Here is a 26,506-nt window from a genome sequence, read left to right as displayed (position 1 = left end):
GTTTGTCTGTCTGTCTGTCCGTTAGTGTGCAACATAACTCAAAAAGTTATGGACAGATTTGGATGAAATTTTCAGGGTTTGTTGGAAATGGGATAAGGAAGAAATGATTAAATTTTGGTGGTGATCGGGGGTGGGGGGGGGCGCAGACCAGAAAATTTCATCAAAATCTGTCCATAACTTTTTGAATTATGTTGCACACTAACGGACAGACAAACACACAGACAAACCCTGGCAAAAACATAACCTCCTTGGCGTGGGGGGGTGGGGGGGGGGGGCACTGATCAGCCTTGGCGGAGGTCTGTGCTCTCCGAGTGCTTCTAGTTTCTTCTGTTTCACCTGTTGATGAATAAACAGTTCAGATAATGAACTTCTGGATGTGGGGACCCGGGTCTGGGTCTAGACCAGGTCTAGGTCCAGGTCCGGGTCTAGACCAGGTCTAGGTCCAGGTCCGGGTCCAGACCAGGTCTAGGTCCTGTGAGTGAGATCGACCAATGACTTGGAAGAAATGATTGTCACTTCCCCCACAATGCACTGCAGCAGCAGTACTGAGCGCGCTCCGAATGACTGGAGAGGAAAAATTAGGTCACACACACACACACACACACAGCCTTGTGGGCACCAAACCGGAACTAATTCTGTCTTATCTGCTGCTATAAAAAGATCAAAAGGAAGGAAAGAAGGAGCTTCTTCACTGGAAATCAAAGCATACGTGCACATGCACCCAAGGCCTGGAGAACACCTGTGGAACACCTGTGGAACACCTGAGGAACAACTGGAGAACACCTAGCTGAACAGTGCTAACAGCTACATTGGTCATTGCGTTACCAGTACACTATATTAGCCAGAGAACTATTTGACACTAATGTTAGCTAGTAAACTAACAGTAGCCAACATTAGCCATCCAGCTAACGGTAGCCGACATTGACCATCCAGCTAACGGTAGCCGACATTGACCATCCAGCTAACGGTAGCCGACATTGACCATCCAGCTAACGGTAGCCGACATTGACCATCCAGCTAATAGTAGCTAACATTAGCCATCCAGCTAACAGTAGCCGATGCCAGAACATTTGAAGCTGTTTTAAAACTGTTTTCAGATTCAGGCTGAATTAAATGTAGCGTTAATACTTTATTTAAGGGTTCCTTCCACATTAAACTTTATTAACTTGTATTTTTAAATGTGTTCGTAGGTGTTTGTGTTTTGTAGTAAATATGTAAATGAACCTCTACCTCTGTCTGTTATTGACACCGAAAACAAACAGACGCAGAAATCCGGTCAATTATTAAAGCTGGTCAGTGTGACGACTTAATGCCTGAGCTCATTAATATTCATGTCCACGCCCAGGTGAGACCACGCCCACAGAATTAATCTGGCTCCGCGACAGTTTTCGTATACAGCAGGGACGGCTGAACGTCAACGTTCTTGTATTGAACTTCAACAACGCACATGTTGGCCCAGAACCCAGAGTTGAAGATCCAGTGGGTTCAGTTTAGTTTTGGAACGACACGATCCTTCAGATTTAACTGTGTTCCTCACATACTGAACACAGTGACTTCATCTGTGGTGAGTTCAACAGCGGCTTCACTAGAAGGTTCCAGTTGAAGATGGAGCAGAACCATCACAGTAGGCAACAGAAAAGCCAGACTCTCATTGGCTAGCTGTTAGCCAATCAGAGTCCGGCAGATTAACATGTTGAATATTCATGAGAACTGGTTCAAATGGAGCTGAGTCTTCAGCAGGTTCTCATGACCACGGTAGAACAGATGGACTCTGGTACCCGAGGCACGGGTCCACGGTAGACCCTCAGCCTGGACCAGGTGGGAACTTTAACTGTGGATGTTCCATTTGACCCAGAAAACCAGGTGGTGAGTGGACACAGGTGGAGCCTATGACATCACAGGTGGGTGTGGTTACAGAGGCAGCAGACAGGTGACTCAGGTGAGGATGTGGTTTAATGAAGCCTCAGCTACAGATTCAAACATCACATAGAAGAGCGTCCACAAATGAGTTCGCTAATGTCACAGCGACGCCGTCAGCACTCTGAGCACGCTCAGTGCAGACTCCACACAGCCATCAAAGTTGGAGTGACTGAAGGCGTCGCCGCCACAGACGAGCAGCGGCCGCTCCAGGACGGTCATGTGACCCGGACAGTCCGGCACTGAGGTCTGCACCTGCAGGAGGACGAGGAGGGGGCGGGGTCAGAAATCAAATGCTCCAATGAATGTCCAACATGTGACCAAACGCCGCCGCTCACCTGAGAGTACCGCCACTTCTGACACTTGATGCTGATTGGCTGAGGTAGACCGGGGAGGAGCTTGTGGAGCTCCTGTAAGATGATTGGCTGGATGGCATCCTTCTCCTGTTCCAGATGTTCAACACCGAAGGGGACGCTGGTGTGGACGACGAGGGACGGACCGACGCCCGGAGCATCTGCACAGACAGCGTCAAAACAGGAGGTAACCCGCCGCTGTCCAGGTGAGTATATTAAACACACTTTAACCCTCCGCTGTCCAGGTGAGTATATTAAACACACTTTAACCCGCCGCTGTCCAGGTGAGTATATTAAACACACTTTAACCCTCCGCTGTCCAGGTGAGTATATTAAACACACTTTAACCCTCCGCTGTCCAGGTGAGTATATTAAACACACTTTAACCCTCCGCTGTCCAGGTGAGTATATTAAACACACTTTAACCCTCTGCTGTCCAGGTGAGTATATTAAACACACTTTAACCGTCTGCTGTCCAGGTGAGTATATTAAACACACTTTAACCCTCTGCTGTCCAGGTGAGTATATTAAACACACTTTAACCCTCCGCTGTCCAGGTGAGTATATTAAACACACTTTAACCCTCCGCTGTCCAGGTGAGTATATTAAACACACTTTAACCCTCCGCTGTCCAGGTGAGTATATTAAACACACTTTTCTTTCGTGGCCCGTGTACACTATTGTACTGACTGTTTTAAGGCCTTTTAAACTCTGGTTTAAACTCTGGTTTAAACTGGGGTTTAGGTTGAACTGACCTGTGTTGCTTTTGCGAGGCTCCACAGCGATGTAGCGGATGCATTGGTTATCGGACACGTACCGCGCCGCCCATGGGAAGTTCAACACCACGTCTGGAGAGAAGAAGAGAGCGACGGCGAATCGAGATGAGTAGACGACGGTGTCCAGGTGTGACCTCTGCTGGACGGACAGAACTGGACCAAACAACAGGACAAGGACACAAACATCAGACATTTAGTGCAGTTTCAGAGTCACTTTAATGTTTGTGGTGTTTTCACTGTTGGTTCCAAATCAGCAGATTCACACAAACAGGTGATGTCATACATTTGCATTAGCCAATCGCCATCTGGAAAATTATCTTGTAAATCTAGTCAACAGATTTTTCAGCTATGAGAACGCTAAACTTTCATGTTATGTTTTTGTGACATTTAACCTTTCGTTTTTTACCTTGTGTAAAATAATCTGTAATCCTGAGTTCGTAAACACTAAAATGTTCCACCAGTTTGTGTATTTTTGCCTTTTCCGTTTACTTCCTCTTCGCTGATTTTAATATAGTTTTTCTTGCTAATATCTACCAATATACAAAAGTTGAAAATTAACCTTGCGCTAACACTGGCACATTTACAGTACTGTTCATTTATGTACATGTAGCTGAAGAACTGAACAAATAAACAAGTTACAAAGGTGTGCCGCAGGGATCCAAACTGGGTCTACTGCCATTCTCCATATGTACAACTACATTTACCATGGTATTTATGAGTTTCACATGTTATTTATGAGTTTAACATATTTATGAGTTTCACGTTACTTATCAGTTTAACATGTTATTTATGAGTTTAATATGCTATTTATTAGATTACTATGTTATTTATGAGTTTAATGTTATTTATGAATTTAATGTTATTTATTAGTTTAATGTTATTTGTTAGTTTAACATGTTATTTATGAGTTTAATATTGTTATTTTTTAGTTCAATACGTGAACCTTTACCTGTAATCAGGAGTTAAAGGGTTAAAATGTGAACCTTTAAACTATTCGGTGAAATCAGGATAAAACATGTTCATCAAAAGTACAGCTCACAGAAAACACACACAGATGTGGTGGTTGCCACGGAAACCATCTGGATGTGAACGTGGACCAGGATCATCTCTGGTTTCATGTTGGTGAGGCTTCATGTTCAACAGCCACAGAAACACACACACACACACACTCATCTAATAATAACCTCAGTGAGTGTGTGTGTGTGTGTGTGTGTGTGTGTGTGTGTGTGTGCGCAGGAGGAAATGGGCGCTGTCCTCTGTCGGCCAATCAGAGCGGCTGAATATGACATCATTATCTCAGACACACACACGAAGACGCTGCTGTCGCCAAGACGACCACACACACACACACACAGGTCTGCAGATGCGTAACAAACCACCGGCCAATCACAGAGCAGAGAAGTGACTTAACATCAGACACTGCATCGACCTGTGACTCGTCAAAATAAAAACCCGCCCTCTGACATGTGACAACCTCCGGGACACGCCCTCAGGACCATCTCCAGGTTTTATGATGTGAATGTGGTCTAACTAATCAGACGGCCGCAGCAGATGGGTTGAACTCAGAGCTGCTGTCGCCCCCCTGTGGTCAGACCACGTCACTGCAGCTCAATGACAAACCAAACCGACTCACAGGAAGAACCTGAACCTTCGGTGAAAGGCACCATGGGAGTCGTAGTTTCTTCTGTCCTTCAACAGACTTTTATGTTTGGAAGTGATGAGTGGTTTTACTGTTTTAGTCTAGAAACAGAACAGAACAGAACAGAACAGAATAGAACAAAAAAATGGCGTTCTAAAACAGAGTGTGTTCACAAAGTCACATGGATCCAACTTTGGATCAAAACAACAGCATCAAACATCTGGAAACTTCCATACAGTAAATATCCCATAATGCAGTGCAACAGTCAGAGTGGTGATATAAGACAGAGGGATGACAGCAGCAGCTCTGATCAACGTCAAAATGCAAAAAGAACATTTAAAGGTACAGTAAAGAAAGTGGGCGTCGACCACTCACCGTTTCCCAGGTCTCCTTGCAGCTGCAGTATCTGAGGGACAGGCATCGTCAGGACAACGGCATCAAACGTCTTGCTGTCTCCCTGCTTCCTCTGTACCTCCCATGAAGCACCACGGCGGTAAAGGCCGGTCACATGACAATCAAAACACAGATTGGCTCCTGGAACAAAGTGGAAGGAGAACATTGAGTGGGAGGGGCTAAACCCACAGAAGGGTTCAAAGGTCAGGGGTCGTGTCTTTGTTAATATGTTTAGTGATTTGTCCTCAAGTAAAAACGACTCAACAAAGTCATTTATTCAGTTACGTTGAAACAGTTAAGGATCAAATGTTACAGTAATAATCATATTAAAATGTTATTATTACGAACTCTGAATCGAACCAATAACCTCTGATTCTAACAGTAGAGTAAATGAGCAGAAGTTGTTCCCCAGGGATCCCACATGGGTCCACGGGTCATTTTCCACATGTACATAAATGATCTTTATAAAAACTGTTTTAATTATGAAGATGACACTATTTTTATTCTTCATATCCTTCAGTTTCACAAACTCTGGACTTTTTCCTGTCAGCTTTTGACATCCTCCAATTAAAGACTGGCTTCTATCTACTATCCTCCTGACCCGGTTCTAAAGCGTAGAACTGAAGAACCACAAGGACTAAATGAACCAGTGACGCCTCCTTTAAAGAACAAACCTGCAGTTCAGAACATTTACTGGTTTAGTTTATGGATCAAATATAAATGGAACGACAGCAGGTTCATGATGGGATGGACCGGTCATGTGACATGTGTCCAGTCCTGTGTCCAGACATGTGACATGTGTCCAGTCCTGTGTCCACTCGTGTGTCCAGTGATGTGTCCACTCGTGTCTAGTACTGTGTCCAGTCTTCTATCAGTCTCCAGGTGGTTGTGTCACTAATTCTGTTTAACTGTTCATTAATTCTTAAAATAAATTCAACAGTTGAATCTAAACTTTAGAACCAGGTTTAATATTAATGTATCGACTACAGTTTTATTGTAGAAACTTGATTTCATTGAAACAGAAAGATTCTCTTACTGTCATTCATTCTTTCAAAATAAATCCAGATTTTCAACATAAAACCTGAAAAACTCAAACTAAAAACCAGTCATTCATCTAAACACGAACAGGAAAAATAATCAATAAAATCTGAATCAACATTATTTATTCTAGTTATTTTATTTATGCTAGTAATTCTATTTATGTTATTTATTGTATTTATTCTACATGTAAATAAAACTCAAACTACTTTGGTCCAACTGCCTGGACCCAAACTGAACAGTACCAATAAAGACTGAAAACTCTGCCACCAGGAACAGGAAGTACTCACCTGACTGAGACAGGAAGTGTTTGACCACACTGCTCATGCCCAGTGGCGTTATGTAGTTCCTGTTGTCGGCTTTGTGTTGTAGACCTTCGATTAGACAGTCCAGAGGCTTCAGGATGCCGGCGTTCAGCAGCTCTGTGTAAAAACTACAAAACATTTAAGCCCTTAAGACAGCTGAGGTTCACCAGGTGAGGTTCACCAGCTGAGGTTCTCCAGGTGAGGTTCACCAGCTGAGGTTCTCCAGCTGAGTCCTACCTTCTGTGTGACTGGGCGTAGAAGGGCGTGGCGGTGATGTACTGAGCGCCCAGATCCGCCGGGTGGGACGAGGCGTCAGGAGGACGACTGGTGGACATGCGACCTCCTGGAGGACACAAGAGGTCAAAAGGTCATGTCCATCAGGGTCAAGGATAAGGACACAGAAAGAACGTAAACATGTCAGAAGGTTGAGTTGAGTGTCAGTTTGAACCTGTTTCTGTCCCAGTTCAGTCCAAACACACAGAGCTGAACAGAAACACTGAAGGATTCACCTCAGATCACAGACAAGATTCAAATATGTGTGAAAACATGGAAACAGGTGGAACTAAGACGGACATTCACTAAAGTACAGCAGGTTATACATTCAGTCAGTTTATACATTCAGTTAGTTTATACATTCAGTCAGTTTATATATTCAGTCAGTTTATATATTCAGTCAGTTTATATATTCAGTCGGTTTATACATTCAGTCGGTTTATACATTCAGTCGGTTTATACATTCAGTCAGTTTATACATTCAGTTAGTTTAGATATTCAGTCAGTTTATACATTCAGTCAGTTTATACATTCAGTTAGTTTATACATTCAGTCAGTTTATACATTCAGTCAGTTTATACATTCAGTCAGTTTATACATTCAGTCAGTTTATACATTCAGTTAGTTTATACATTCAGTCAGTTTATACATTCAGTCAGTTTATACATTCAGTTAGTTTATACATTCAGTTAGTTTATACATTCAGTCAGTTTATATATTCAGTCGGTTTATACATTCAGTCAGTTTATACATTCAGTTAGTTTATACATTCAGTCAGTTTATACATTCAGTCAGTTTATATATTCAGTCGGTTTATACATTCAGTTAGTTTATACATTCAGTTAGTTTATACATTCAGTTAGTTTATACATTCAGTCAGTTTATACATTCAGTTAGTTTATACATTCAGTTAGTTTATACATTCAGTCAGTTTATACATTCAGTCAGTTTATATATTCAGTCGGTTTATACATTCAGTTAGTTTATACATTCAGTTAGTTTATACATTCAGTTAGTTTATACATTCAGTCAGTTTATACATTCAGTTAGTTTATACATTCAGTCAGTTTATACATTCAGTCAGTTTATATATTCAGTCGGTTTATACATTCAGTTAGTTTATACATTCAGTCAGTTTATATATTCAGTCGGTTTATACATTCATGCTCACACGAAATCTCATTTAAATTGTACTTGTGTTTTATTTTTCAGTCATCTGTCTTTGTGCCTGTTCGTTCACTGGTCTGTTTAATCTGGTGTATTTACTTGTGAAACAGCTGTTTTTTATTTTATGTTTGGAAAAAAATTGTGAAAAATAAAGTCTATATCAAAATAAATCCCATGGAGTCTCAGTGGAGTTCTGTTCTATTCACCTGAGACTCGGGGTTTATTCCATAACTTTTCCTGCACATTTAGCAAAAAGTAAACGAATCTTTCCCAAAAATAAAATAAAGAATTCAATAAAACACCAGTCATTTGTACTTCCGGTTTGCATGCCTTCCGCTCAGGTGTTGGGTCAGGTGATCTTACTGTTTCCGACAGAAACAGACCAGGAGAAAAGGGTCACTTTGTTCAGTTTATGTTGTTTTGGGGTTTTTTCTACAGCCCAAGTTCATAGATGTGGATTTTCTTGTCAACTGTGTCTTTATTTTCTGTCTGACTTGTGTTTTTCTCCGTCAGTAGATGCTGAAACCTTAAACCTCATTTATTCCAGGTGAGTTTCTGCTGGACTCACCTGAGCCTCGCGCTTTGTCCCAAACCTCGATGTGAACTTTATTCTGCAGCTCCCTCCTCAACAGACATGCGCAAAGGCTGCCCGTTAGACCCGCTCCGACTATCAGGACCCGGGACATCTTTAGCACGGATGGGCCCGGCTAACTGCGGAGGTAAAGCGGGTTGAATTCCGGGTCGAAGCCGTCGGTCAGCGGCTCTGTTATAAAACAGCTGGACGACGAGGGCCGAACAAAAAGTAACCCGGAGTTTAACCCGGAGTCTAAACAACCTGTGGAACCACGTGACATCCGGTCAGCACTTCAGAATAAGTGTATATTAATGTTGTACACAGCATAGACATTCATGATACACAGTCTTTAGTTTGACGTTTGGTGCTTTTATTTTGAAATTTAGTTTCCGGAAACGTTTCATTCTTTTATTTTAATTTATTTATTTTTACTGTTTTCTTAATTTTCATTTTTTCCTACTATTTTGTGATATTTTAGAAACGTTTCCGGTCACGTTCATGATTAGAGCTTTAGAAACTCGCTGATTGGTCAGTTTTTAACTGACAAAGACCCAGCGCTGACTAATCAGAGGGAGCCCCTCCCCCTGACGTCACTTCATGTCTTTTCCGGTTGCTTGAGCGAAATCATCAGCTGATCCTGGCTCTGCAGAGGTGAGTGATCACTGATCGATCCGCTTATTAATCTGTTACTAACTGATTATTAACAGATCGGAACCTGAAAATACACAGTTTAACTCAGTGTTCATGTGATGGTTTAAGTTTTAAATGTGGAATAAAGAGTTAGAACAGAGTGAAAACCGGCGAACGTGTTTTAAACAAAGAAAATAAGTTATGAAACAGACAGAAAAATGACTTATATGATGTTTAAGTAAGAGAAAAACATATTAAACAGCCTTTAAACCATTGAAAACGGATCAGAAACAACAGGAAAAACTGAAAACCAGACAGAAAAAATAGTTCAAATAGTTTGAAAAGGAATAAAAATACATTAAACTGTTTAAAACAGACAGAAACAAGAATAAAACTGGATTTAATACGTTTTAACGAGAGTTATTATTATTATTATTATTATTATTATTATTATTATTATTATTATCTTTTTTTTTTTTTTTTTTTTTACAGTTTAAAACAGAAGAATGAGTGAAATGAGATCAGACAGAAATGGAAACAGATAAAACCATGTAATACACAGTGTTAATCTGATAGAAACTGACATAAACTTGACCAAAAACGGAGTCAAACAGTCATTAAATGAACAGAAAGAAGTAAAAACAGATGAAGAAATTTGGTTTAAAGATGATGAAATACAAAACTTTATTATTAAGACGAATGTTCATGTTCATTTATTTCATCAGAATCAATAATAAATCACAGAGTCCAGTGTGAACAGGATCAGATGTGTTTGAGTGTTTTAGTTCCGCTCAGATCCAATAAACCCTTCTCTGTTCATGGGTCACATGGTCTCCATGGTAACGGCACAGCGCCTTTCACAGTAAAAGGACCTGATAAAACTCAGATTATTCTAGAAGTGTGACATGATCTGCCTGTGTGTACTCGTGGTGCGTTCAGGGTGCGTTCAGGGTGATGATGTTGTGCGTGTTGGTGTGTGCGTCGCTGCTTGGTCTCGTCCAGACCAAACCTCCAGGACTGGACCGACACTCCCTTAAACTACAGCAGAGGCTGGACCCTGAAGTGCACATGAACGTGGTGAGTTGAACCCTTTTAGCTGATGTCGACTCACCTTTGACCCTTGAACCCTTTGACCCTTTAACCCTTGAACCCTTTGACCCTTGAACCCTTTGACCCTTGAACCCTTTGACCCTTTGACCTTTTAACCCTTTGAACCCTTTGACCCTAGAACCCTTTGACCTTGAACCCTTTGACCCTTTGACCCTTTAACCCTTTGAACCCTTGAACCCTTTAACCCTTTGAACCCTTGAACCCTTCGACCCTTGAACCCTTTGACCCTTTAACCCTTTGAACCCTTGAACCCTTTGAACCTTTGACCCTTTAACCCTTTAACCCTTGAACCCTTTGACCCTTGAACCCTTTGACCCTTTGACCTTTGAACCCTTTGACCCTTGAACCCTTTGACCCTTTAACCCTTTGACCCTTGAACCCTTTGTATCCTTATCTGCTTTGGTTTGACATTAGATTAGAATGTGACTCTGGGTGTGTTAAGCCCCGCCCCCTCTGATAGCTGAACTCTGTCAGTCACATGTTTGGTTTCGACCTTCGTTCTTGGTATGAGGTCAGACTGTGCCCTGGGTTCCTTTAACCCTCTCTTCTGTCTGTCAGGCAGCGTTGGCTCCAGTCTCTTATCTCTAAACCCTCAGACTGGACTGACGTCACATGTTTGATGTGGAAGTGTTAAAAAGGACAAAGTGGACTCACTGTCATGAAACAGTGCAAAGATGATTCAGCCAGTGACATGAAGGGGTTCACTTCCTGTTTCCTGTCTGTTCTGTCTTTGACGTCTGTTTTGTACGTTTCATCTATTTAAGTTGAACTGACGATGATGTAAATACGGGTCGTGTCTGGACTGAATGTTGTTCTGTTCCTTCGTCGTCCTCTCAGAGCGTTTCCACATGGGTGTCCCCTGGTGGACATGTGACATGTGACTGGGGCTCGTTCTCTGTTCCTCTTCTCTAAGTCCAATGTCCTCTTCAGTGTCTGAAAACAGGTCACATGACTGTGGATCATAACCGTCTGCTGGGGCTCTGTGGACTTCTTCTTCAGTGGTGTCAGTATCTGATGACCATGTGATCCACCACTTTATGGATGACTGAGCTGCTGGTGGTCCAACTGTCTGTCATTTTGGCCCAGTCCCTCCCCCTTCCCCCTCACCCTCACCCCTTATCCCTCCCCCTCTAAACCCAGTTCTAAGGGGTAGTGGTGTAAACATTCCTCTCTGAAATGGTCCAACCCTTCCAGACCTGTTCCGTCATCATCGGTCATGGATGTCACTATAAACTGATGTTCTAACTTTGTTTGGGACAGAATTCTCCATGTGGTCAGCTTCTGGAACCATCTCTGTTCCATGGGCTTTGGACATCCGTTTACCACTATCAACCACAAACCACAGAAATGCGATCTATAACACACTGAAACGACATTAAACAGACGATCACATGATTCAGTTGTTTCTGAAGTAAATCTGTCCATTTGTGTGTTTCTGTGGTCACTGCTGCTCTTTTGATTTGAACTGAAATTCTGCACGACTGAGGACCTGGTTGTTGGTGCGTCCGTCCTGACATTCAATGTTTAGGATCTGCCAAAGCTCAGCTGGTCCGGTTTAGTGTCCATATTTGGTCTCCATTACGTGTGTGTTTGTGAATTGTGTTGAAAGTGGACTGGGCCGTTGTGTCTGAACTGAAGTGTTGGTTGTGTTTGCCTCGTTCTCCAGTCGGAGATCATCAGGAGGTGGGGTTACCCTGCAGAGGAACACCAGGTGCTGACGGAGGACGGGTACATTCTGACCGTCAACCGGATCCCACACGGACTCAAGAACACCGGCTCAGGTGAGATGGACCTGTAAGACAGAACCAGACTGAAGGACAGAAAAGACGGAACTAAACAGACCATAAACCAGCAGATGGAACCAGCAGATGGAACCATCACAGAGCCTGGACCTGTGTACTTTTACTTCATCTAAGCAGATGAATCAGTTCTTGTACTGACACATGTCATGTGTTTGATTTAACCCTTAAAGGCCTAATGCTTAACCGTTCCTCATTTATTCTCATTTCTTATCTTATTTATTCATATTCATTTGTATTTTTCAGTGTAAATCTTATCTTTTCTATATTTAATTCACTGATCATATAAATGTTCATTAAATTCAGAGTGAAGTCAAAGGTTATTTAATAAAAACAGAAAAAAAAAACGGAAGTAAACCTGTCTTTTTCAGTCCAGTTCTAAATAAATCTGCTTTGAACTCGTTTCCATCCCTAAATAAAATCCCTCTCAGTTAAATTCGGTCTTGTGGTTGTGGGTCGTGCAGGTCCGAGGCCCGCCGTCTTCCTCCAACATGGCCTCCTGGCGGCCGGCAGTAACTGGATCACCAACCTGCCCAACTGCAGTCTGGGATACGTCCTGGCCGACGCCGGCTACGACGTGTGGCTGGGAAACAGCCGCGGAAACACCTGGTCCAGGAAACACCGGACGCTCAGCCCGGACCAGGTGGACTTCTGGAGGTTCAGGTAGACCGGCCGCCTCCTCGTTGACCCCATTAGTTAATACAGAGAGGGCGGGGCTTTGACATGTCATGTGCTCGCAGTCATGACGAGATGGCGTTGAAGGACCTGCCGGCCGTCATCGACCACATCCTGAAGACCACCGAGCAGGAGCAGATCTTCTACATCGGACACTCGCAGGGAACCACCATCGGTAAAGTTTACCGCCGCCGTTCGTCCGTTAGCGCCCGGCCGGATACCACGTCATGGTAATGCCCTTATGTCGTCATGGTAACACCCTTCTGTCGTCCCATTTCCTAGCATTCATGGCGTTCTCCACGTTGCCTGAACTGGCCAGTAAGATCAAGCTGTTCATCGGTTTGGCTCCCGTGGCAACCGTAGCGTTCACGAGTAGCCCCATGACCAAACTGTCCATCCTGCCAGAGTTCGCAATCTGGGTGAGTCACATGACCACTAACACGCCAACGAGTCACTGACAGTAACAGTATTGATGGGTTTGTGATCTGATCCAGAATGCTGCTGCTCTAGTCTTCACTAAGACCAAGAGAGTGGACCACATCAGTCCAGTTCTCAGGTCTCTACACTGGCTCCCTGTCTCTCAGACTTCAAAATTCTCTTGCTAGCATATAAAGCACTGAATGGTTTAGGCCCAAAATACATCAGAGACCTTCTAGTCCAGTCTGAACCATCCAGACCACTCAGGTGGTCTGGTGCAGGTCTGCTCTGTGTTCCCAAAGTCAGAACTAAACATGGAGAATCAGCGTTCAGTTTCTATGCTCCGTAGATCTGGAACAAACTACCAGAAAATATCAGGTCTGCTGAGAGTCTGAGTTCTGTTCAGTCCAGGTTCCAGACTCACCTGTTCACTGCTGCCGCTGACTAAAAGGCTTTTGACTTTTTAAATTTTATATTCTCTTTTAAAACTCTGCACTGCAACTCTTACTTTAATATGTGTGGTTTTTGTATATTTTTTTATTTTATGTGTTGTTTTCTTACTTACTGTTTTTAATCACCTTTTACATGTTTCTTTTATAATGTTTTAAATGTGTTTCTTTTATTTCAATGTCCTGTGTGAAGCACCTTGAATTGCCTTGTTGCTGAAATGTGCTATACAAATAAACTTGCCTTGTGACAGTATTGATGGGTTTGTGACAGTACTGATGGGTTTGTGACAGTACTGATGGGTTTGTGACAGTACTGATGGGTTTGTGATGGTCCTGTGCTCGGTTTCCAGGATCTGTTCGGTCAGAAGGACTTCCTTCCTCAGAGCTACATGATCGAGTGGTTTGCTGAGAACATTTGTGGGAAACATCTGGGCAGTGAGTTGTGTGTCAACATCTTCTTCGTCCTCTGCGGCTTCAACGAGAAGAACATTAACATGGTTCGTACTGGGCCTCAGTGCATCATGGGAAAACAGCGACGGCTGTGACATCGACAGTTTTTGTTTCACATGTTCTGGTTTTGAACCGACATGAAAGTTTAGCTAATGCAAAAATGACCTGGATTTTCTGCCACTATACAGATAAACAGATCCAACCAACATGAATATTTACTGATTAAAGGGGATACGAGTCCATCCACAGGTTGTTTTTTTTTTTCAAAAACTTTATTTACATAATGCTGTGTACAAATAGAACAACAGAACATGGAAAAAACATAATGCTCAAGATGAGGCAGGAAGAAATTAAATAAAAATACATAGATAGGTAAGTAAATTAAATACATAAATAAATAAAAGCAAAAGAATAAGAAGGAAAGAAAAAAAAGTACAACTTAAATGCATTACATAAGGCTTTAGCTTTCACAGCTTTAGAGTTAGTGCAAAAGTTAAGAGTGTCCAAGTAGGATTTTAAGTAGGATTGAAAGTTCTGTTTGGTAAATTTGCTCGCATGCACATGAAATTTTGCTAATAATGAAATGAGATTAAGAATAAACAGTTTCTTAACAGGTAGATCATTAATAAAGAAATCAAATAAAATATCTTCAATTTTGGAATTTTGAGAAATATCCAGTTTTCTAATTAAAAAAAGACTGATATCACACCCAAAAATCTGACTGAAGGCACATTCCCAAAACAGATGAGCTAATGTTTCGTCAGTATTGTGACAAAATGAGCAAAGAGGGTCGACGTTAACCTTCTACTGAACCAGAGCTGAATGAACTGGAGAACACCTGTGGAACAGTTTTAGAAATACCTCTGTCACCTTATTCGAGATGAAAAGAGTCCATCCACAGGTGTCGAAGGATTCAGTTCAACCAGTGACAGTTTAGTGAAAGCAAAGCCAGAGGGTTAGGGTTTGGGTTTGGGTTAGGGTAGTCGTCAGAGGATCCTTCATCATGAGGAAAGTCAGACTGTAAGTCCACATTGTGACCCTGGGTTTTTGCATCCCTCAGTTTTGTCTGTAAGGAAACGTCTCCGCCAGATTCAGATGAAGAAACTGAAGAAAAACTCAGAAAAATGGGCTCGACTTTCATATTTTCCCTCAGTTTGTTTAAGAATCTGGAGGCTTTTGTGTTGTTATTTGACAAGTATGTCGGAGCGAAGTTCTGCCGATAATCCTGTCAATAAGTGACAGTTTTATCTGAATGTGAACGTTGTTGAAACATTTCATTTAAAACCTTGAACACCCAGAACACACCTGTAGACCCAGGTGTTTTTACATGGTTCTAATGCTACAGGCTCACAACTCTCAGAATGTTCCAGTAAATCTGGTTTATACGAATTTTAAAAAAGAGGTTTTTCATGTAGATATTGTGATTTGAACCAAAAATGTGGTAAAACCCAGAAAGCGTCTGTGTAACCTGATGGTTTGGATGTTTCAGACCCGGACACCGGTCTACACCACCCACTGTCCAGCAGGAACCTCCGTCCAGAACATGATCCACTGGAGCCAGGTGAATGCCTCAGCAGTAAACAACAACAGGAAACAACAATAAACAATGCAAAATGACAATAAACAACCGTAAACAACAATAAACAATAACAAACAACACAAAACAACAAACAAACAACAGTAAATAACAATAAACAACAACACAAAACAACAGTAATCATGTTGTTGTGTTGTTCTCATGTTGTTGTTGTTGTCATGTTGGTGTGTTGTTTGTTGTCATCACTTTGTCGTTGTTGTCATGTTTTAGGCCGTTCATGGAGGGAAACTGATGGCGTTTGACTTTGGACGTGAAGGAAACATGAAACATTACAACCAGGTGAAGAACAACACACTGAACTGACCACTGAAACACACTGAACTGACCACTGAAACACACTGAACTGACCACTGAAACACACTGAACTGACCCACTGAAACACACTGAACTGACCACTGAAACACACTGAACTGACCACTGAAACACACTGAACTGACCCACTGAAACACACTGAACTGACCACTGAAACACACTGAACTGACCACTGAAACACACTGAACTGACCCACTGAAACACAGTGAACTGACCACTGAAACACACTGAACTGACCCACTGAAACACACTGAACTGACCACTGAAACACACTGAACTGACCACTGAAACACACTGAACTGACCACTGAAACCTCCTCTTCCTCCTCCTCCTCTTCCACCTCCTCCTCCTCCTCCTCCTCCTCGTCCTCCTCCTCTTCCTCCTCCTCCTCCTCTTCCTCCTCCTCCTCCTCCTCCTCTTCCTCCTCCTCCTCCTCCTCCTCTTCCTCCTCCTCCTCCTCCTCTTCCTCCTCCTCCTCGTCCTCCTCCTCTTCCTCCTCCTCCTCCTCAGTCCACTCCTCCTGTGTACCGTGTCCAGGACATGAAGGTTCCTACTGCTCTGTTCTCTGGGGGACATGATACGCTGGCGGACCCAAAGGACATCTCCGTCCTCCTCCCTCAGGTTTGTCCTCTGGTCGAATTATTTACAGATGATCTGAGTCTGAACACAGTCAACAGGGTTATTATTATTATTATTATTATTATTATTATTATTATTATTATTATTATTATTATTATTATTATTATTATTATTATTATTATGTACACACTCAGACTGCTTTGATCTGAAGTGGATCAGATCAGGAAATAAAAACACAAACAACACCAATGTTTATCTGTTTTAGTGCAGAACAACACACATTATATGAAGAAAATATGAAAATAAACTATCCTTTCAAACAAAAAAGATGGAAATAACCTGAAAAAAATGACATTTAAGAAGAAAAATTAATGCAATTTTAACACTTTTCTGACTCAGTTTATCATTTACAGTCAGGTCCATAACTGTTGGGACATTGAAAAAATCCTCATCTTCTTGTCTCCAAACACCACCACAATGGATATGAAAGGAAACGGACAACATGTGCTTTAACTGCAGACTTCCAGCTTTCATTTGAGGGTGTTTACATCCAAATCAGCTGAACGCTGTAGGAATTACAACAGTTTGTATATGCGCCTCCCACTTTTTAAGGGACCAAAAGTAATGGGACAAATGAACACTCATAAATCAAACTTTCCCTTTTGAATACTTCGTTGCACATCCTTTGCAGTCGGTTCCAGCCTGAGGTGTGGAGCACAGACATGAGCAGACGCTGGGTTTCATCCTGGTGACGCTCTGCCGGGCCTCTGCCGCTGCTGTCTGCAGGTCCTGCTGTTCTTGGGGCAGTTTCCCTTCAGTTTTGTCTTCAGCAAGTGAAATGCACGCTCTGTGGGATTCAGGTCAGGTGACTGACTTGGCCATTGCATAACCTTCCACTTCTTTGCCTTAAAAAACTCTTTGGTTGCTTTGGCAGTGTGCTTTGGGTCACTGTCCATCTGCACTGTGGAGCTCCGCCCAGTGACTTCTGAAGCATTTGGCTGAATATGAGCAGATAATGTTGGCTGAAACACTTCAGAATTCATCCTGCTGCGTTTGTCAGCAGTCGCATCATCAGTGAATACAAGGAACCAGGTCCACTGGCAGACACACATGCCCACGCCATGACACCACCACCACCGTGACACCACCATGACACCACCACCACCGTGACACCACCATGACACCACCACCGTGACACCACCACCATGACACCACCACCACCGTGACACCACCACCGTGACACCACCACCACCGTGACACCACCACCACCGTGACACCACCACCGTGACACCACCACCACCGTGACACCACCACCACCGTGACACCACCACCGTGACACCACCATGACCCCACCACCACAGTGACACCACCACCATGACACCACCACCACCGTGACACCACCATGACACCACCACCACCGTGACACCACCACCATGACACCACCACCACCGTGACACCACCACCGTGACACCACCACCACCGTGACACCACCATGACACCACCACCACCGTGACACCACCACCACCATGACACCACCACCGTGACACCACCACCACCCTGCTTCACTGATGAGCTGGTCTGTTCTGGATCACAGCAGTTCCTTTCCTTCTCCACACTCTTCTCCTCCCATCACTCTTATCTGGTCCAGGTGGATCTTCGTCTCATCTGTCCATAGGATGTTGTTCCAGAACTGTAAAGGCTTTTTTAGATGTTGTTTGCTAAACTCTACTCTGGTCTTCCTGCTTTTGAGGCTCACCAGTGGTTTCCATCTTCTGCTGAAGCCTGTGTATCCCTCTGCTGCAGTCTTCTGTTGGTTGTTGCCTTTGACACTCATCCATCTTCCTCCTGGAGGATGTTCTTGATCTGACCAACTGCTGTGAAGGGGTTTTTCTTCACTAGGGACAGAATTCTTCAGTCATCCACCACAGTTGTTTTACGTGGTCTTCTGGGTTTTTTGGTGCTGCTGAGTTCTTTTGTTTTTAAAGAATGTTCCAAACAGTTGATTTGGCCACAGCTGATGCTTTTGCTTTTTCAGCCTAATGATGGCGTGCTTCACTGATAGTCACAGCTCTTTGGATCTCATATTGAGAGTTGACAGGAACAGATTCCAAATTCAAAGAGCACACTTGAAATGAACTCTAGACCTTTTATCTGCTTCTTGTAAATGGGATAATGAGGGAATAACACACACACACCTGGCCATGGAACAGCTGAGCAGCCAACTGTCCCATTACTTTTGGTCCCTTAAAAAGTGGGAGGCACATATACAAACTGTTGTAATTCCTACACCACTCAGCTGATTTGGATGTAAATACCCTCAAATGAAAGCTGGAAGTCTGCAGTTAAAGCACATATTGTTTGTTTCATTTCAGATCCATTGTGGTGGTGTTTGGAGCCAAGATTAGAACTGTGTCGATGTCCCAATAGTTATGGACCTGACTGTATACATGGAACACAATCCAATACAAATATTTAGTAACAGGCAGAGTATTAGAATATTAGTCCAAATACACAGATTTATATGAAGACTGTGATTGGCTGTGTGTGTAGTTCTGCGCTGTGATTGGCTGTGTGTGTAGTTCTGCGCTGTGATTGGCTGTGTGTGTAGTTCTGCGCTGTGATTGGCTGTGTGTGTAGTTCTGCGCTGTGATTGGCTGTGTGTGTAGTTCTGCGCTGTGATTGGCTGTGGCTCCATCCAGTCGTGTCTCTAATGCGGTCTCTGTGGGTCCAGGTCTCTAACCTGGTCTTCCACCAACACATCAAGTCCTGGGACCACCTGGACTTCATCTGGGGTCTGGACGCTCCTCAGCAGATGTTCCCGTCCATCCTGCAGCTGCTGAAGGAGCACAGCTAGGAGGCGCCGCCGCCGTCTACGAGGACCGGCTCTGAGGCCCTGAAGCTGCTGCAGGTTCACGTGATGCGTTCAGGTGCTCAACGGCCGTGGACTTGTGGTCTGTGACTGAATGGAACAGTAACAGTGTTAAATTCCTCTTTTTCATGTTTCATTTCCCATTGAATGTGACAGATTCCCTTCAAACGCAGCTGTCAATCAATGTGCAGCGTCCAGTCATGAAGCAGGAATCCCAGTGGGCGTGGTCAGACGTTAACCTTTAACCTCCTCAGACCCAGGACACGTCAGCAAAGTACCAGCTTTTTTTGTTTTTTATTAAATCAGTGCCTATATTGGAAACATCATGATGCAACAGTTTTTTCAGATGCAGTTTTTACAATTTTTATGGAATGTCCTTTGTGGAGGACAGTTTTCTTTTCTGTTTTTTTGTATACAGTTGTGGAACTTGTCCACAAATGTGGACAGAAAACCCACAGCTGGGTCTGAGGAGGTTAAAACTATTCCTTCTGAACATTGTAAACCTGAAACACTTTAAACCACTTTTTACTTGTGTTAAATCCTCTACATGTAAATAAATGACACATATCATCACATTTCATCTTTTTTTATTAACAATAATTTGTTTAAACATCATTTTAGAAGCAAATTAAAATGAACACGATGATTCACACAAACTAATGCTATAAAATAATAAAACTGAACTCTTTTATCTCCAGTTTGACTCTACTTTTTACATCTTACATTACAAATCTGCTGTTTTTTTCAACATGAAATAAACCTTTAGTGTTTTAATGGTTTAAATCTGATCCTTGTAACCGACGACAATGTCAGTAACAGCATCGTGGTGCGTTCACTGTCCTCCAGTTCTCCAGTTGGTCACTGTTTCTTGGTCAACATGTGGACGATCTTCTTGAACTTCAGTCTGGAGGCGATGTCCAGCGGCGTCTCCCCATCCTGAAGGTCAAAGGTCAAAGGTCATTTATTTCACTGGAGTGTAACTGTTCAGATGAGTCTGAAATATGAATAAAGTGTCTGTTTTTAGGACGAACTCTGTAAAGTACGACATCAAGACAGAAATAAAAGCAATGAAAGACACTTGGATCTGAAAGTGGACAGAAAAGGACAGTAATAATAATAATAACAATAATAATAAAAATAATAATAATAATAGGACAATGTTTGTTCATGTTTGTGTTATTGCGTCTTATTCGTCTTTTTCATCTTATTGCGTCTGTTTCACCTTCTTGTGTCTTTTTCATTTTTTTACATCTTTTTTGTCTTGTTGCATCTGTTTCGTTTTACTGCGTCTGTTTCATCTTATTGCATTTTTTTCGTCTTATTGCGTCTGTTTTGTCTTATTGTGTCTGTTTCGTTTTATTGTGTCTTTTTGGACAGTGTTTGGTGTCATTTGTTTAGTTTGTGCGTTGAACCCGATGCTTAAACGTCAGTATTTTTGATTGTTTCTCTGCTGGTTTGGTTGGTTTTCGTTTTGTTGTGGCATTCTCTGTTCCGTTGTGACTGTTCTGTTGTGACTGTTCCGTTGTGACTGTTCTGTTGTGACCGTTCCGTTGTGACTGTTCTGTTCTGACCATTCCATTGTGACCATTCTGTCGCATACGTACGTTGTTGTGGACGTGGACGTCGGCATTCCTGTGGAGCAGCAGAGGAACCAGACGGTGGTTTTTCCTCTGACACAGATAATGAAGAGCCGTGTTCCCCTTCTGCGAAAAGAAAGACGACTAAACCAAAGATTATAAAACAAAGACGATAAAAACAAAGATGATAAAACCAGACGATAAAACAAATGACAAAAACAATGATTAAAACAAATACGATATAAACAGACAATAAAAACGGACGATAAAAACAGATGATAAAAACAAAGATGATCAACATTAAAACACATGAAAATATAAACACACCACATTTACATCCACTCATTTCCATATTGAACCTGGAATTAATGTTCGTTCATTAACATGTGTCCACGTCCCATGAACTTCCTTCAGCATCCAGGATGCTTGGGGGCGGAGCTATGTACTGAAGAACACTGATTGGTGGAACAGAGAAAGCAACACATCCTATTGTGTTTCCTTTGTTGTTTTCTAACCATGTCTGTTTGTAATCATCTTCTAATTGGGTCTTTTTCATGTTTTGTTCTTGCTCTGTCTTTTTCATCTTACTGCATCTTTTTTTTCTTGTTGCGTCTTTTTTGTCTTATTGCATCGTTTTCATCTTTTTGCGTCTTGTTTGACTCATTGCATCTTTTTCATCTTGTTGTGTCTTTTTTGTCTTCTTGAACCTACCGTAACCTAACGTACCCTAGCGTAACCTAACGTAACCCTAACGTACCCTAGCGTAACCTAACGTAACCCTAACGTACCCTAGCGTAACCTAACCCTAATGTACCCTAGCGTAACCTAACTTAACCCTAACGTACCCTAGCGTAACGTAACCTCACCTAACCCTAACGTACCCTAGCGTAACCTAACGTAACCCTAACGTACCCTAGCGTAACCTAACCTAACCCTAACGTACCCTAGCATAACCTAACCTAACCTAACCCTAACGTACCCTAGCGTAACCTAACTTAACCCTAACGTACCCTAGTGTAACCTAACCTAACCCTAACGTACCCTAACGTAACCTAACCTAACCCTAGCGTAACCTAACCTAACCCTAACGTACCCTAGCGTAACCTAACCTAACCCTAACATACCCTAACGTAACCTAACCTAACCCTAACGTACCCTAGCGTAACCTAACCTAACCTAACCTAACCCTAACGTACCCTAGCGTAACCTAACCTAACTTAACCCTAACTAACCCTAGCGTAACCTAACTTAACCCTAACGTACCCTAGTGTAACCTAACCTAACCCTAACGTACCCTAACGTAACCTAACTTAACCCTAACGTACCCTAACGTAACCTAACCTAACCCTAACGTACCCTAGCGTAACCTAACCTAACCCTAACGTACCCTAACGTAACCTAACCTAACCCTAACGTACCCTAGCGTAACCTAACTTAACCCTAACGTACCCTAGCGTAACCTAACTTAACCCTACCGTACCCTAGCGTAACCTAACTTAACCCTAACGTACCCTAGCGTAACCTAACCTAACCCTAACGTACCCTAACGTAACCTAACCTAACCCTAACGTACCCTAGCGTAACCTAACTTAACCCTAACGTACCCTAGCGTAACCTAACTTAACCCTACCGTACCCTAGCGTAACCTAACCTAACCCTACCGTACCCTAGCGTAACCTAACTGACGTCTTTGACAAATAAATCAGTTCAACAGGACTTTGAATCAATGGAAACATTTCCCTGAACTGTGTCGGAGGTTTTTCAGATTCCTGGTCAAAGATGGAGGTTCTTGTGGTTGAAACAGTTCTAATGTAAGAACCTTCAGAACCCGTTCATTGGTTCGTTCACTCACGTAATCGACGGCGTTGACGTCGGCGCCGGCGCTCAGCAGCGCCTCCATCTGGGCGGCGTTCTGCCTCTGCCTCTGTAACTACAACACAAACACACGCTGGTTGGATGGGATGCCGCTGAGCCGCGCACACGCAGGCGTCTGATTGGCTGTTACCAGGAGGAAGTATCCCAGCAGGAGGATGGGCATGAGGACGATGATCATCAGGTAGTCGACCATGGAGACGGTTCGCCGCGACGCGTAGTGGAGACACGTCCTCTGTTTCTGAGACACCGACATGTGATCAGGACTCGGCCTCAGGGGTCACATGACATCACATGACACAGGGTCGCTACCTTATTGGTCAGGTGGGCGTCGGCCCCGTTGTCCAGCAGGTAGCGGACCACGTGCACGTTACCATGGCGACAGGCGGCGATAAGGGGCGTGTCCCCGTTGGCCTCCTCCTGGACGTTGAGGTTCCGCGGGTCGTCTCTGAGGAGGAGGAAGAGACGCCGAAGGTCCCCGTCATACGCCGACTGACAGGCGGGCTGGGGGCGGAGTCAAGAAGAGAAGGGGAGGAGTCAATGGTGGAAAGAGCTGGATGTGATTCAGGAAACGAGAAAACTGAACAAACGACGATTCAGCATCAAAACCATCAAAGACATCGAATAAAGTCACTTTAACCTCTGTAAATATGACACATTTATTATAAATATGATACTTTTAATATAAATATGACACATTTATTATAAATATTATACATTTAATATAAATATGACACATTTATTATAAATATGATACTTTTAATATAAATATGACACATTTATTATAAATATGATACTTTTAATATAAATATGACACATTTATTATAAATATGATACTTTTAATATAAATATGACACATTTATTATAAATATGATACTTTTAATATAAATATGACACATTTATTATAAATATGATACTTTTAATATAAATATGACACATTTATTATAAATATTATACATTTAATATAAATATGACACATTTATTATAAATATGATACTTTTAATATAAATATGACACATTTATTATAAATATGATACTTTTAATATAAATATGACACATTTATTATAAATATTATACATTTAATATAAATATGACACATTTATTATAAATATTATACTTTTAATATAAATATGACACATTTATTATAAATATTATACTTTTAATATAAATATGACACATTTAATGTAACTGTGACACATTTATTCTATTTGTGTCATATTATATATCATATTATTCTATATTGAATTCACTGATCATGTATAAACTGAATGAAAACATGTCTTTTTCAGTCCAGTCTGTCATTAACTGAATATAAACCAAACATTTAAACATTTGTTTTATTTATTTGATGTATTATTTTATTTGTTTTTGTTCATTTTTTGCCTGTTTTATTCTTTTTCCTCCAGTTTCCTTCAGTTTGGGGTTTATTTTGTTTTTTAATCATTTTATTTACTTTGGCTGTTTTTGTTTTGTTGCTTATTTTCTTAATGAGTTTTGTTCATTTTATGGATTATTTGATTTGTTTTCGTTAATGTTGTTGCTCATTTTATGATTTTTTCCTGCGTTTTGCTCAGTTTGGAGTTTCTTTTCTTCATGCTGCTTCTTTTCTCTCTATTATTTTTCATTTTTCATCCTTTCCTTCGTTCCTTGCACTGATCGGCTTCAGAATCTGTCCATGTGTTTGACAGTTTTGTGCAGATGTTGAACAGATGTTTAACAGATGAAACTGAAGAAGGAAAAACACACACTTTTATCAGGAACATTTACTGACCACTTATTGATTAGGCTTTAACCTCCACTGGGATTATCAGATCAGTTATTGATTAGACTTGGATTCTATTGGAGCTCATTGTTTTACGTCCCCCCCCCCCCCCCTTTTTTTTTTTTTTTTTAATTTCTTTGATCTTTAAAAAATATTTGGATCATTTCTTTTAAATTCTGTTGCTTATTCTGTTCATTTTATTATTATTTACTTGTTTTGTTCATTTTTGGTAAATTTTATTGGATTTTGTCCATTTTTTTCATGCTAATACTATGTTCAAGTATAAATACTACATATAGACCCTTTAAAGACCCCAAACATCCACCAGAATAAACTTACATCTCGGGTTTTGTGGGTTTTTTTGCATTGAAATGAAACCACAGACTGAACTAATATTTTCTGCTCCAAACTCAGTATTAATTAAGTTTTACTGCAGTACTTCCAGGATTTTCTCTACGACATCTCTTTAATGAATAAACTGTAAAACCTTCAATGCACTTTCATTTATTCAAATCTGTGGTCATGAAAAAAAAAATTAAATAAATAAATAAATAAATAAACAAACAAACAAACAGAATAAGTTTTCAACACTTTAAAACAAAATCTAAATACTGTGCATTGAATATGTTTCAGTCTGAAGTAAATCAGCTAAATGTGTGAATAAAACACTGTAAATGTCTTGTTTTTCATCCTAGAATTTGATGATTTTCTTTGATTGTGGAAAAATGACAATATTTTTTTAGAAAATGGCTCATTTTTCTCCCTTTGTTCGAACATTTGGGTCAGATTAAAGCAAAAAGCAGATGATAGTTTTATTTACATCAGTCAAATACATGAACCTGTGTGTATGTGAACAGACTGTACTGCAGTGTTCACCGTGTATTTGTACTTTTACTGCAGTAAAAGGTCTCAGTTTAGTATTCACAGGTGTCTGATCTGAACATACGCCAGCTGGAACTTCCTGAAAGAAACTGAACTAAAGTCCAACTAAACCAAAAACCTCAGACTGAACTTTAACACAAACCGGAAGTTCAAACCCACGAATAAACAGACGAATGAGTCAAATAAAGGGTTAAAAAACACTGGTTCTGTACCTCAGAGTAGACCAGTCCCATGTCCACCGGCACCCCGGACTCACCTGGACCGGACAGGTAAAGACACCGGCAACCAACACAGCCGCACTTCCGGAGGGGCCCTTCAAAATAAAAGCACCGGAAGAAAACGCAATTCTTCTAAAATAAATCAAATATAAGTTTTTAAATATATATATATATATATATATATATATATATATATATATATATATATATATATATATTTTTTTTTTTTTTTTTTTTTTAATTTATTTATGTGTGTGTGTGTGTGTGTGTGTGTATATATATATATATATATATATATATATATATATATATATATATATATATATATATATATATATTTATTTATTTATTATTTATTTATTTTTTAAATAATAAAATAAAATATGACACAATACATTAACAAGATAAGAAAAAGCAAATAATAAAATTAAATTAAATTAAATATGTAAATAAAAATAAAAGATAAAAAGGGTAAGGCAAAAATGAGTAAGGACAAAATGAAATAAATATAATAAAATGACAGGTTTAGTTTTATTCATCATGCAGTTAAACATAATTCAGTGTACAGTGAAATGTATGATTGTATCTGCAGCCAATAGTAAAACGTATTAACACACACAGTACACATGATAAAAATATAAATGTAAATATAAACGTGAATGTAAATATAAATGTGAATAAAAGTGTAAATGTAAATATAAATATAAGTGAAAATATAAATGTAAATGTTGATCTAAACAGTGTAAAGTTAAAACAGGTGGTTTCTTATTTAGAACAAATCCATCTCAGTGTTTGAACATGAAAAGTACAAAAAATAAAAAATCTACAGGTTTGACAGGTTCTTCACAGTTTAATCCTTTTATTTTGTAATAT

At 41.0% G+C, this 26,506-nt stretch overlaps 3 protein-coding genes across 8 annotated transcripts; 1 reads left to right on the top strand and 2 right to left on the bottom strand.

Moving 5' to 3' along the window:
• Positions 1-305: 305 nt before the first annotated feature.
• Positions 306-19,685, top strand: LOC115410396 (lysosomal acid lipase/cholesteryl ester hydrolase-like). Of its 6 annotated transcripts, XM_030122031.1 has the most exons (12): positions 306-311; positions 8,042-8,046; positions 10,016-10,142; positions 11,842-11,956; positions 12,439-12,637; positions 12,715-12,824; positions 12,932-13,068; positions 13,866-14,012; positions 15,455-15,526; positions 15,773-15,841; positions 16,385-16,495; positions 19,185-19,685. In XM_030122031.1, exons 3-12 carry the CDS (start codon positions 10,020-10,022, stop codon positions 19,305-19,307), a joined length of 1,206 nt encoding a protein of 401 aa, XP_029977891.1. In that variant the 5' UTR covers positions 306-311; positions 8,042-8,046; positions 10,016-10,019; the 3' UTR covers positions 19,308-19,685. The 6 variants fall into 6 exon arrangements, with proteins under 6 accessions (XP_029977891.1, XP_029977892.1, XP_029977890.1 ...); XM_030122032.1 differs by lacking the exon at positions 8,042-8,046; XM_030122030.1 differs by lacking the exons at positions 306-311; positions 8,042-8,046 and adding an exon at positions 8,743-9,086.
• LOC115410398 (renalase-like) lies at positions 1,936-8,677 on the bottom strand. The gene is made up of 7 exons (XM_030122033.1): positions 8,430-8,677; positions 6,659-6,764; positions 6,407-6,549; positions 5,061-5,219; positions 3,026-3,199; positions 2,256-2,431; positions 1,936-2,172 (listed from the first exon to the last, which is right to left on the bottom strand). Exons 1-7 carry the CDS (start codon positions 8,545-8,547, stop codon positions 2,020-2,022), a joined length of 1,029 nt encoding a protein of 342 aa, XP_029977893.1. The 5' UTR covers positions 8,548-8,677; the 3' UTR covers positions 1,936-2,019.
• Positions 19,686-19,776: 91 nt separating the features above from the next.
• On the bottom strand, positions 19,777-25,701 carry ankrd22 (ankyrin repeat domain 22). The gene is made up of 6 exons (XM_030122034.1): positions 25,628-25,701; positions 23,084-23,275; positions 22,905-23,012; positions 22,752-22,829; positions 20,927-21,025; positions 19,777-20,258 (listed from the first exon to the last, which is right to left on the bottom strand). The coding sequence occupies exons 1-6, from the start codon at positions 25,646-25,648 to the stop codon at positions 20,181-20,183; spliced, it is 576 nt and encodes a 191-aa protein (XP_029977894.1). The 5' UTR covers positions 25,649-25,701; the 3' UTR covers positions 19,777-20,180.
• Between the last annotated feature and the right edge of the window lie 805 nt (positions 25,702-26,506).

Source organism: Sphaeramia orbicularis, chromosome 19 (genome assembly GCF_902148855.1).
Source record: "Sphaeramia orbicularis chromosome 19, fSphaOr1.1, whole genome shotgun sequence".
In the NCBI taxonomy this organism is placed as follows: domain Eukaryota; kingdom Metazoa; phylum Chordata; class Actinopteri; order Kurtiformes; family Apogonidae; genus Sphaeramia; species Sphaeramia orbicularis.
The sequence above is the reverse complement of the archived record's forward strand: the minus strand, read 5'-3'. Positions and strand labels throughout refer to the sequence as shown.